A 13,158-nucleotide genomic window follows, 5' to 3' on the forward strand; every position below is an offset into this window, starting at 1 on the left:
CCCAACTTTATATTTTGCTGAGAGTACATTATACCCCTGTAAAGCTATATAGAATGGGCAAGGCCCCTGACTCATTGTGTGGCAGATGCAGGGCGGCGTCTGGGGACTTGATTCACCTCCTCTGGCGTTGCCCCAAACTCCATAGGTATTGGACTGAGGTCCTGGCTACACTAAATCAGGTGTTCCAGGGCAATGTCCCACTAGATCCAATGTGTTGCTTACTGGGAGTTCTGGAGGGGGTGATCGCGGAGGAGGTGACGAGAGTTGCTTTTACACGTGCGCTGTTCCAGGCTAGAAAGGTAATACTGATGGGATGGAAGTCTGCTACGCCACCTAATAGCAAAACATGGATACTAAATATGGGAAAAACGCTTATAATGGAAAAATATATATATTTTTTTTTAAATTTCTTTTTATTGAGTTTTTTCAACAGTGTAATGTACAACTGGGTGTGTCAAGTGACACCTTCCCAGTGAAACTTGGCCTTGCAGGGCCTTGAAACAACTAAACCCTACCAGATACAATCTAGGCCTACCCCATACCCACTTCACTTCCCCCCCCCCCTCCCCCCTCCCATTTAACTTGTCACAGCTCAGGGACATTTCTTAGCAATATAATTGTTTAGTTTTACATTTCACATTTTTACATTTTTACCTTTGTGTTATCACATTTACTTCCACCTCCTTGTCTATTTCCTTTGTTTCAGTCTTCCCTCCCCACTTGTGCATATAGTACTCTGCGTCTTAACAGTTTATCTTTTGAGAGTCATACCATCCAAATGTGTAGACCATGGATTAAATCACTTATCCCACCGTATTGCTAGATTCCCACCAAACCTTCCATATTTTGTCAAATTTTTTCTCACACCCCCTTGCTCTATATGTTGTCTTGTAATACGGAAGCATATTGTTAACTAACTGTTTCCAAAACCTGCCCTCTGGAGCATTCTTATTTTTCCATTTAAGGAGGATCGCTTTTTTTCCATAGAACAAGAGGATGGTTATTAGCGTTCTCAATGCCCTAGTTGGAACCAGATCCTCTACCAGCCCCAATAAGCAAACCTTTACTGTCACTGGGATGGGAACTGAGATCAAGTCTGAGATGCACTGTGTGATTTCCTTCCAATATATTTGAATATGTGGGCATGACCAAAATATGTGTTCCGCATTTGCTGGAGAGAAAGAACATCTCCAGCACTTTGCTGTGTCACCACCATACATTTTTGCAAGTCTGGCCGGGGTGTAGTAGCTTCTATGTAAAAACTTAAATTGGATCAGTCTATCTCTTGCTGCAACTAAGTATTGAAAAGGTTGTGTCCATAGGTCGTCCCAATCCTCCCCTTGTATCTCTGGAACCTCGGTCTCCCAATTTGTTCTGCATTTAAGAACCGCTTTAGGGGTAGTTTTAAAAAATTCCTTATATGTTACTGAGAGAACTTTAGGCAATTCTTCGTCTATTAATAGAGATTCGAGAGACGAAGGCAGGGATTCCACCCTCATCTCCCTGAATTGTTCTTGGAAGGCGTGTCTAATTTGAAAGAAACGGAAGAGGTAAGAGTTCGGTAAATCATGTCTGGCCTTAAGCTGGGGAAAAGTCAAAAGCTCACCAAAAGATGTGATGTCTTTCAGTGTTTTTATACCCCTCACTGCCCATGTCATTGGATCTGGGAGACTGTAAAACTGCGGAAGTAAGGGATTCATCCATAGTGGTGATGACGGTGAGAAACCCAGGAAGCTAGGAGATGCTAATTTTACTGCCAATCCCCATGCTCTAATTGTGGCTGTCATTGTCTCTGTAAGTGGTAAGTCTGTTTTAGTGCCCCTAAATAGGGCCAGTCGAAGGCTTTCGTACGACCCCAGATGAGCCGCCTCCAAGACCGTCGCTGCGTCCCCATCGTCTGTCAGTAGCCATCTGCGGGCAAACACCATTTGTCCCGCCAGATAGTACTTATGCCAGTCCGGTAACGCTAGTCCTCCCTGTGTACTAGGCTCCTGGAGAACTCTGAGACCCACTCGGGGAAGCTTAGGTGTCCACAAAAAAGAGACTATCAGACTATCCACACTCTTGAAGTAAGTCTTGGGTATCCAAACCAGGGCATGTCTAAGAAAGTACAGGATTACCGGCAAAATTTTCATTTTTATAAGGCATATTCTGCCTATCAGGGAAAGGGGTAATCTGGCCCAGGCCTGAAATTTTTGTTTAATGAGAGTTAGCAATGGAAGTAAATTTAACTTGAAATAATCCTGTACTTTCGCTGTTATTTTTACTCCGAGGTATTTGAGTGTGTCCACCCATTGTAGTTGAAGACTGGGGTCTGCTTTGTCTTTTGCTTTGATGTCTATAGGCAATATGGACGACTTACTCCAGTTTACCCTGAGCCCTGAAAAATGGGCAAATTTATTTAGGATTTCTAGGACCGCTTTCAATGAGGTGTCAGGGTCATTTAAAAACAGAAGCATGTCGTCGGCATATAATGCCAATGTTTCATGGATTGTACCCACTCTAACCGCCTTCACTTCACTCGAGGATCTGAGTGCAATGGCCATAGGTTCCACTACCAGGGCAAACAGAAAAGGGGATAGTGGACACCCTTGTCTAGTACCCCTACCCACCTCAAAAAAATTAGATACCGCAGACTCCAATCTAATAGCCACCTTTGGATTCTTGTAGAGCATATGAATCCATTTCCTGAAATTTGGACCGAAACCCATAACCTCCAGCACTCTAAACATAAAATTCCAATCGACTGAGTCGAATGCCTTTTCTATGTCTATGGATACCACGATCCTCGTCTCAGAGTCAGAGGGTGGCAGCTGTAGGTGTGTAAATAGTCTCCTCAAATTTGTGTCTGTCGACTTGCCTGGCATAAAGCCCGTCTGATCGATGTTTACCATGGCCGGGATCACCGTCGCTAGTCTCGTCGCCAGAATTTTAGTTAGAATCTTTAAGTCTGTGTTTAAAAGTGCTATTGGCCTGTATGACGCACATTCCGTGGGGTCCTTCCCTGGCTTTAATAACAAGATCATATAAGCCTCTAGCATAGAATTAGGGAGAGCTGAAGTTTGGTGACAATGCTCCATGAGCCAATGAAGTCTGGACGCCAACTGTTCTATGTTATCCTTGTAAAAGTCAATGGGGAACCCATCTGGCCCCGGAGCCTTGTTAGACGGGAAAGCAAAAATTGCTGCCTGTATTTCTTTGATTGTTATATTTGCCTCTAAAAGTTGACAGTCATTGTCAGATAATCTTGGGATACATAACCCTTCTAGAAGTTCGTGCATTTCTTCAGTATCATAATTGGGGATTGGTGAGTATAAGGAGGAGAAGAAATCAATAAACTCCTGCATTATGGCGGTCGGTTCATTGACCAAAATTCCCTGCTTGTTTTTAATTACCGGTATATTAGCAATGGGTGATTGGTCAGCCACCAACATTGCCAGGAGCTTGCCATTCTTGTCCCCCTCTGCAAACACCCTATGTGCCGCCCTAGTCGAGTCCGAGCTAGTTAAACCCTTTATATGTATAGATAATCGCCGTCTCGCCTCTAGCAGAGCTTCATAGGAGGACCCAGTATTAGACTTAGCATGAACTTCAGCACAATCTCTCTCCCCCTGTTTTAGAATTTCCATTTCCTCATTTTCATTTACTCTTGCCGTTTTTATAGCTGATATGCATTCCCCCCTAGCTACCGCCTTGAAAGCGTCCCACACCATGGTTGGTTCGGCAGACTCTGAATTAACCGCCCAATAAGAGTTGGTGGCTTTCTCAATTTGGGTCGCCACCTGCTCATTCTGTAACCAGACAGTCGAGAGACGCCATCCTCTCCCCCTTGCTCCGGTTGGAAGGGACAGAGCAAGAGAGAGAGGATTATGATCCGACAGGCATCCAGCCAAATAGTTAACCGTATTCACATATTGTAATATTTGATTGTTACTAAAAGCAAGATCAATTCTTGCTGCCGACCTATGAGTTGATGACAGGTGAGAATACCCTCTTTCCGTTGGATGTTTCCATCTCCACAGTTCTGTTAGGCCCGCCATCGTGGCCCATCCACACAGGTCCGCCGAGCTCGCTCTGCCCGGATTGGATGAGTCCAATGCCGCATCAAGTATCGCATTGAAATCTCCCATCAGGAGCAGAGGGAGATGCAGAAACTGGGCTAATCGGGTTAACATGTCATATAGCATCTGAATCTGGAATGGTGGAGGAACATAGACATTTACCAGTAGCATTCTACTATAATACACATCAATTACCATTGCCACATATCGGCCATTAGGATCAGTTATAATTTGGTGTATGTTACACGGAATTGATTTGCTAACCAATACAGACACTCCCCTAGCAAAGGTAGAGTAGGTGGAGTGGAAAGCTTTTTGTATCCATGGTTTACGGAGAGACATCACCCTGCCACCGTCCAAGTGAGTCTCTTGCAAGAAGACTATGTGTGGTTTTGATTGCTTTAGGTATTGGAACACCGAGGCTCTCTTAACTTATTGTTCAGGCCTCTAACGTTCCAAGACACTATGTGCAAATTATCCGTCCCTGCCATTGGCATGATAATAATATTTGTTACCTCCTTTTACAGGATCCTTTTCCCATTTTTGCATTTTATACCGACTAGTTGTGTAATCTAATCCACTTATGTCAATCTGAGCCGTGACAAGTTTTCTAAACCCTCCCCCCCCTGCTATTATACCAGTGAACAACCCCAACCGAACGTAAAAAAGTCTGGCATGTAGCTTCATCCCAAAAAACGAAAAATCAAAAAATAACAAGGACATCTGCCGTATCCGGCGAAAGTCTGACAGCTCCTCTAGTGTAGTATACGTCTTCCTTCGAGATGCTCCGAGCAAGATGATTCTTGGAGAGTGTAAATTTTGAAGGGGCCTTAGGGGACTTAAATGACAGGGAAGCCCTAGCAACAGTCCCCCCTCCCTCTAATTTATTTTGGGGACATGCGTAACCGGAGTGTTCTCCATTAAACGTCCTTCAGGAGAGCCACTTCACCCCTTCTTTGGAGACAACTGTCTCATCCAAGTGGAAAAAACAGGAACAGAGGAAATCCAATGAGACAGAATTCGAAGAAGAAAAAAAAAAAGAGGAGTGAAGACAAAAATTGAAAAAAAAAATTTATTTAAAAAATATAGCATTTCTTTGTTGAGACGGAGGTCTTCAGGAAGGATTATGTTTAGTGTTCCACGAAATTACGGAGACTGGGGTTAGGATATACTCGAGCTACCAGGCCCTATAATGATACGTCGTCTCCTTCCGGTGGTGATGTTAAGATTAGGGGCAATCGTGAGTTCATCATTTTCTAGCTTTAGGACTTATTTTCCTGGTGCCAGGTCAGGTTCAAAACAATATGGCGCTTTTCAAACTCCAACAGCGGGAATGATTTTGGCAACCTACAACCTTGCATTCAAGCAGTTGTGCCTTTAAACAAAAAATCAAACTGCATCAGCCTATTCAGTTAGCCTTCTTCTGATCACTGGTTTTATGAGAGTTCCTTATCCATCCAATCGCATGCTTCAGCGGGGTTATCAAAGAATCTCACATTGCCTTTATACTGTATTCTGAGCCTGCTAGGATAAAGCATGCTGTATTGCACTTCCTTCTCCCTTAAGCGTTTTCTTACATCATTAAAGGAGTGACGCTGCTGCTGGGTGGCTGCAGAAAAGTCTGGAAATAACATTATCTTGGCATTTTCAAACTTTAGTTCCTTGGCCTTTCTGGATTGCATCAGGATCATGTCCCTATCTCTGTAGTTTAAGAATCTCACCAGAAAGGGTCTAGGGAAGGCTCCCGGTGGTCTTTTCCCTGTGGGGACTCTGTGTGCTCTTTCTACTACATAGGTGGGGGGTAAAACTTCCAGTGAGAGGAGCTTTGCGAAGAACTCTTCTGCAAATAATGCAGGCCTGTCCCCTAATGCTCCCTCTGGCAGGCCGACCACCCTAACATTGTTTCTTCTTTGGCGGTCTTCAGCGTCATCTGCTCTGCGCTGCAGGGAGTTTACTAGGCCACGGAGTTCCGCAAGCTGGTTGCTCTGGGTGTGAGATGTGTCTTCTACCCCGGAAACCCTGTCCTCCACTGTGGTCAGCCGACCTCTAATTTTGTCCAGGTCATGTCTAATTAAAGTGCATTCTGAAGATAAATGGTCAATTCTCCCCATTAATTCAGACTTACTAGCGCTGATGGCTTCCAGGATCGGTCTGGTGATCGCCTCTGTATCCACCGCCACAGCATGCTCCTCTAGTTCCTCTGAGTCTGCCAGCAGCTCCTCTGTGATTTCTTTCTGCGCCATCGTGGAGGTTAAGTGCTGGGCGCCCTGTGCTGGCTTCCGGGAAGACAAGATGGCGGGGGCGGAGCCTCTGTCCGTCCCCTTAGCGGAGCGAGTCTTACGCTGCTCAGTGTGACCCTTCTGCTGCATTTTGGAAGCCACGGAAGGCATCTCTGTGATCCTCTCACCTTCCCCCAGGTGCCTGTGAAGTTTAGAACGGATCAGAATGCTCCAAAATTGCGGATTATATTCAGGATAGACGGAGCTCTGAAGAGAAGCTAGCTGCCTCGCTCACATCCGGCCACGCCCCATGGAAAAATATATTTACCAGCACAGGGGCAACCCTGGAAAATTTGACAGATTGTGGGACCCGTGGTTGGATGTGCCTGGAATAAGCCCCATGGAATTGGTACAGATGAGGTTGCTAAGAAGTGTTTAAAGATATGACAGGTGGATGCCGAGAGTGTGTATTGGAGGATGGAGGAGGACGGTGTGTGGGCAATGGAGAATATGTTACTGGTTTAATTAGATGGGACATATAGTCCGAATGCTGACAGTTCTAAGATGCAAAATATAAAACCTTCTTGATGGCTATACTGCTATTTGGGAAAAAGAAATTTTGATTATGGTGCATATATAACTGTAATGTATGTTCTTTCTTATGAGCAATAAAACCTTTTATGATTTAAAAAAAAAGAAAATAAAAAGGAATCAACAGTAAATGTCTCCTTATATTTTATGAAGCTATTATTTTACTAATTAAGGGTTCTTGCTGTTCTTTGCATAAGACCATACACTACACTCCTGTTTACGTCAACAGCGATACATACTCCAGTACATCTGCTTGCAGTCATTCATGTCTATGGGAGGTTGTATACAGCTTCTGGGCTTCCTGGGGAGGGGAAAGCCACTGGAATTTACGCTGCATAGGCTCAGCCACCTATGTGCAAGTGCCCTTAATTTGAATTTAACTTAAGTTAGCATATATAATTTTTTCAGTTTTTTCTTTTCCCTGCTTTTACAAGAACTCTATTGGAATGCTTAATCATTCTGACATTTCAAAATTCCTTATATTTATTGATAAAGCTGTCTGCAAAAGTGTTAAAAACAGGAAAGCATCCCTGACATACCTAAATTGCTTACAACCTGCTGTCTTCGAGATGAGCAAAGGGCATCTTAAAAAACTAGGGCTTCAATCTCTTGTAAATAAATCAATTCAATAATAAAGTGGATAATAAACCTAATACCCTGTTTCTCCGAAAATAAGACCTAGCGTGATTGTCAGTGATGGCTGCAATATAAGCCCTACCCCCCAAATAAGCCTTAGTTAAAGTCCTTGAAGGTCTTATTTTCAGGGTAGGGCTTATTTTCCGGGAAACAGGGTAGGGCTTATTTGGGGGGTAGGGCTTAAATTGCAGCCAACCCTGACAATCACGCTAGGTCTTATTTTCGGGAAATAGGGCACCAAGCATTCATAAGAATGCGGCCTCCCTCCTCCTCCTACATATCCTTCATAGCCTGTATAAGAAAGATCAGCATAAATAACTTTTTTAACTGGCTTCTGTGTGGTCACATGATCCAGCAGCTCTGACTGCTGTGTCAGAGAGCAGCTGCTGCAGGGGAGGAGACGGAGCACCAACAAAGAGGGGCAATAGGAGCCATCGTTGAGTGGCCCTTACACAGGGGAGCCAGAGCTTCCATATCACGTGACCGCACTTGAGCGGTATTTAAACTGATCTTTTTTTGAACATGAAATTTTTTAGTAAAGGTATTGCAGAATTCACATGTGTAAAAGTTACAGCTGTAGACACGTCATTTCCAGAAATATATCGAGTTAGGAGTTATATAACAAACAAACATTGTAGGCCTTAAGCGAAGAGATTGCATTATGTTTTGTAAATGCATAGAAGGTCAGATATATATGCACCAATTATTTTATGGCTAGTATCAATACTACAGGTTAAGGTTAGTAACATATAGGTTATCCAATAATGTTCACCCTGTTGATACCGCTGGGGAGTAGATACTTTCCCTAGTTAAATGGGGAACTTCTAGAGTCAGCCATCCAAGGCTTCCAGTTTTTGAAAAATTTGGAAATATTTAGGTGAGCCTTGGCGAACATAAATTCAAATTGGAATTGTTGATTTAGGATTGCTATAAGGTGAGATACAGCCGGGGGTGTGGCAGATTTCCATTGCCGAGCAAGGGAAAGCCTGGCCACAATAAAGATGTGAGTGATAAGTGGTTGGAGTGGATGAGGCCAATCCTCTAGTCCTATCCCCAGCAATGCCAAGTGCAGTGTGACACTATAAGCTGTTCCTGTGATAATCCTGATCATTCCAAATACATCTTTCCAAAACGTAGAAATTACTGGGTAAGACCACCATGTGTGGGGCAGTTCCCAAATTTTCACAGTTCCTCCAGCAAGTGGGGGGATGAGATGGGAAGGTTTTAGACTAGGTTTTTCAGGCTTGCAGTACCAGCAGTGTAGTAGTGTTTGGGCTTATTCCCAATGAGTAAGACACTTGGAGAACCATAGAGTGGCGTGGGATGCTTGGTACCAGGTCTTGGGGGAGGGCGAGAAGTTGAAAGCGTATTACCATTTACTCATCGGAGGGAGTTTCTGTCCTGGAGGGGGGGGGGGGAGTTTAGGAGCTTGTAAAGTTGTGAGAATTGCAGAATTCCTACAGTTTTTTGGAATCTGACCAGTGAGTGCATGCCGTATTTGAAGGTATTTGTAGAAGTCTTGATGACGAATATGGTATTTGGACTGCAACTCTTGGAATGAGTATAGAGTTCTGCCATTGTAGAGGTCCCCCATGTGACGAATTCCAGCTGACGACCAGGAGGAGAGTGAGAGGCATAAGCAAATAAGTTCAAGGACTGAGATTGGAATGAGGTTTAGGGATTGGTGTGATAGAAGTTTGCTTTAAGAGTGGCATTGATTGTACTGAGGAAAGAGCAATGTGGACGGTGTTGCAGGAGAAGTGCAGCCATAAACTGATCTTTTTTTATATAGGCTATGCATAATAGGCAGGAGGAGACGGAAGCTGCATTTTTAAGAATTCTTTCTAATTATCCTTTAGTACTACTTGAAGAGCAAGATAATAACTTGTTATCACAAAACTCATATTTTCATATAGTTATGTAGCTAGTCAGACAGAAGAAAAGACATAGGTCCATCTAGTTTAACCAACAAAAAATAAAAAAATAAATACAAACCTCCATATACACAATCCTATACCCACAGTTGATCCCAAGGAAGGCAAAAAAAAAAACTATTTGCTCCAGAAGGGGGAACAAATTCTTCCTCTTCCCTCAGGAGGCAATCGCATATTCCCTGGAGCAACAATTTTCCTTAGGGTGTCTTTGTGTAATATTTGTCACAAGTTACAAATAATGAATAGTGCGTAAAATAGATTAGAGCCTTTCATTACAACCAACCAACAGACTAACCAGCAACTGCCAACTGGTGCAGCTGACACTTTTGGACTGCCTTATTTTTCTCAACATGTTCATTATTAGATCCAAAGAACAGGTTATTATTGATGACCCAAGATGAATGTCTTGCCTGACTCCAGACAAGTTTTTTTTTTTTTAACTTTGGACAGAATGGAAAAAGTTTAGAGCCTAAGTAAGTTTTTTTCTGTTGTCTGTGACCCCATTGGGGAAACTTCCTCTTGCATCTTTTTCCCTGTGATCATGAGAACAGGACATGGGCAGTAATCCTATAGATAGAGGGTTCTAAATAACAAAGGCTACTAAAAAAAAGTATGGCTGTGCCTCTGTTAGGAAGATATCAGGTCATGCCCTCTTTGGCTGGCATTGTGCTTTTCTTTTGCTGGCTGGAAAGTACTTTTTCAAGTTGTACATTTCTAGTGCAGAATGGGCACTCTAGGAAAATGCAAACCCAGTTATTGATGATTTCTGAATTTGTTAAGCAAGTCAATGGCTAGCAACCAATAGGGGGACTGCCAGTGAAGGCCCTGGCCTGTGTGGTCTGTCCAAATATCAAGGTCTGGACCTGACCGAGTTGAACAAGAGTAGGGATGTAGGTAAAAGAAACACTTGGTCTACAACTGTGAATACCATCACATTGAGAAAAAAAAAACCTCAAGATAGCATTAAAAATAATAAAAATAATAATGTACCTTAACATCTGGTAAGTAAATTAAGAACAGAAATGCAGTAAATAATATATATTTTTTTTTTTAGCCAATACATGGGTTAGTGATTAACAATGAATATTAGATTTCATACCTCAAAGATTAGTTATGGTTTCTAATCTTCAAAACAAAATATAATAGATACCTGTGTCATACTTCTTCGTAAAATTAATTTGCGCGTTAGAGAAGGCACATATTTTCCTAAAAAGAGCAGCAACTTTGGCGAATCTGGATCAATTGGTGAACATCGGTCTAAACAATAAGTCATGGTATCATGACTCCCTGATAAAGAAACACACAATTAATCATAAGATCCAAAGTCTTGAGCTTGCAGAATCAGGTCATCACACACTTTCAAATCTTAGTTTAAATGCTATACTTTTAGCGCAATGGCTTTTTGGGGAGAACAGCTGGTTTGCAAAATGGCCCTGTTATCAGACAAAATTAAAAAGTGATAAGGATGATTGATTTTACATACAGAATTTAACCTCTCAAAATGTGCCAAAGTTTTAAAAGTCTTGTTTCAATTGTGCAATTGATAATGATAAATTTACATACACAGGCTCTGATTTCTGCTTTGAGGTTGTTTTTTAAAAAAAATTAGCATTGCTTTACCTTACTGCTCAAAAGAAAAAAAACGGCCGACGTTCAGCCCATGTGTATGTCAGTCTGTCCAGCTTGTCCGGGTTTGTCGGATGTGCATGCTGGAAAACCAGCAGCTGACCGGCTCCTGATCAGTGCTCTTAGCCAATGGCAGGAAGCGCTGATTAGAGTGTTCTGGCGTGGGGGGTGCCTGTCAGAACTAGGGATGCACCAAAATTTCGGCCACCGAAACATATCGGCCAAAAATGGCCCTTTCAGCAAAAAGCCGAAGAAGAGAATTCTTGCCGATACTGGCCCCGAAAATCGGGCATGCGCAGTAGAGCCGGCAGAACCAGCGGGTGAAGTCACTCGTTGTGTGGGCGGCGTGCACGTTCCTCGTGGTTAAAAGGCCGCAACGCCGCACTCGTAAGCACGTTCCCTGCTGAGACGCTGACACCTTCCCCGTGGACGCTCCTCGTGCTTGTGAGATGCTGCTGGGACCTGAGAGACGCTGCTGGGAAGCGAGAGACGGTACTGGGAAGCGAAAGACAGTACTGGGAAGCGAGAGACAGTACTGGGAAGCGAGAGACGGCTTCATAGAGGGCTGCACATAGCATACTCAAGTACAAGAGTGGTCACTGTCACTCCTGGATGGCTACCATTACTATTCGCCGGTGAGCATTGCTGCTTTTGCCTTCTTAAACTGACAGAAACAAACTAGTAATTTTATTTCTTGATTATTTTAGTATAGCACTTGTACTGACTATTTAAAATGACTGTGTGTCTGCACTGCAGTACATCTGATCTGACTTGTAGCAAAAAAATTATATAATTGAACTGACTGAGTGATTAAATATGATTTGAAATGGAATGTTATGTAATGGATTGCAAATTGCAAGCTATTTTTTGAGCTATTCTGTAGTATACAGTATAAAATTCATGCGCTTGCTGTTATTTAATGTGTCACTTTGACAGCGTAGTATAAGTTATACAGTACTGACATGACAGCAAGCGCATGAATTTTTTTAAACATGACAGTATGCAATAAATATAATTATTAATATATTATATTTTATATATAATATATTAATAATTATATTTATTGCATACTGTCATGTTTACAAAATGAATGCGCTTGCTGTCATGTCAGTGTCGTATAACTGTATAACTTATAATACTACCGTGAGACAAAGCATGCAATTGCAATTTGCATTGCAAGCAATCCATTCCATTCCAAATCAAATTTATTCAGTTCAATTATATTTTTTTGGTACAAGTCAGATATACTGCAGTGCAGACATAATTACCTTGCATGTCAAGAGCAACACCATAAAAAAAAAAAGGATTGGTTAATTTTTATTTTATTTTTTAAAGCTGCCTCCTGGGGTTTAGTTTTTAAATTGATTTCGTCCTTTTTTTCACTCCCACTATAAATCATTCTATGATATTATTCTACGTTACCAGCAAAGGTGGACCATGTCTGCAGTGTGGAAATATTTTAAAGTTTCTGATAAAGATCCCAAATTTGCAATCTGTACTCTTTGCTCAACAGAAATTTCAAGAGGGGGTACAGTGCCAAAGAATTTTTCAACAACAGGTTTGATACACCACCTGAAAACACGTCATCCAGTTCAGCATTCTGATTACAAGAAAACAGCTCCACTTTCAAAAAGTGCCTCAGGCTTAACACCATCTGTGGCCACAGTGTTTGAAAAGGTTAAAAAATATGCAAGTGACAGTCCCAAAGCTCGTGCCATTACAGATAAAATTATGGAATTTATTGCATTAGACGACCAGCCATTCTCTGTTGTGGAGGACATTGGATTCCATAGGCTCATGCAACATATTGAGCCGAGTTACTCACTACCAAGCAGACGCTACTTTGCAGATACCAGCGCAGTGGATAGATGACAAATTTCAATTGCAAAACATCCTACTTAACGCACGTGAGTTTGTTGGATCACATACTGCAGCAGCAATATCTGATGCTTTAAAAACCATGCTTGACACCTGGCACATTGAGAAATCTAAAGTGCATTTGATTGTCCGAGATAATGCGCGGAACATGGCAAAGGCAATGGAGGACAGTGAACTTCAAAGCATACCGTGCATGGCACACACGCTACAATT

The 13,158-nt window shown here is 42.3% G+C and overlaps 1 protein-coding gene across 2 annotated transcripts in view; it reads right to left on the bottom strand.

The window, feature by feature from the left end:
* Window positions 1-13,158, bottom strand: part of PLCXD1 (phosphatidylinositol specific phospholipase C X domain containing 1) — an 80,102-nt gene that overhangs the window by 31,287 nt on the left and 35,657 nt on the right. For both annotated transcript variants that reach the window (XR_012241594.1, XM_073614591.1), the window contains exon 3: window positions 10,592-10,728. Coding sequence is in view for 1 of the 2 variants with exons in the window: in XM_073614591.1 (XP_073470692.1) it covers window positions 10,592-10,728 (137 nt within the window). In the remaining variant the exon portion in view is untranslated. The remainder of the gene's footprint in view (window positions 1-10,591; window positions 10,729-13,158) is intronic.

Source organism: Aquarana catesbeiana, linkage group LG02 (assembly GCF_042186555.1).
Source record: "Aquarana catesbeiana isolate 2022-GZ linkage group LG02, ASM4218655v1, whole genome shotgun sequence".
NCBI lineage: Eukaryota > Metazoa > Chordata > Amphibia > Anura > Ranidae > Aquarana > Aquarana catesbeiana.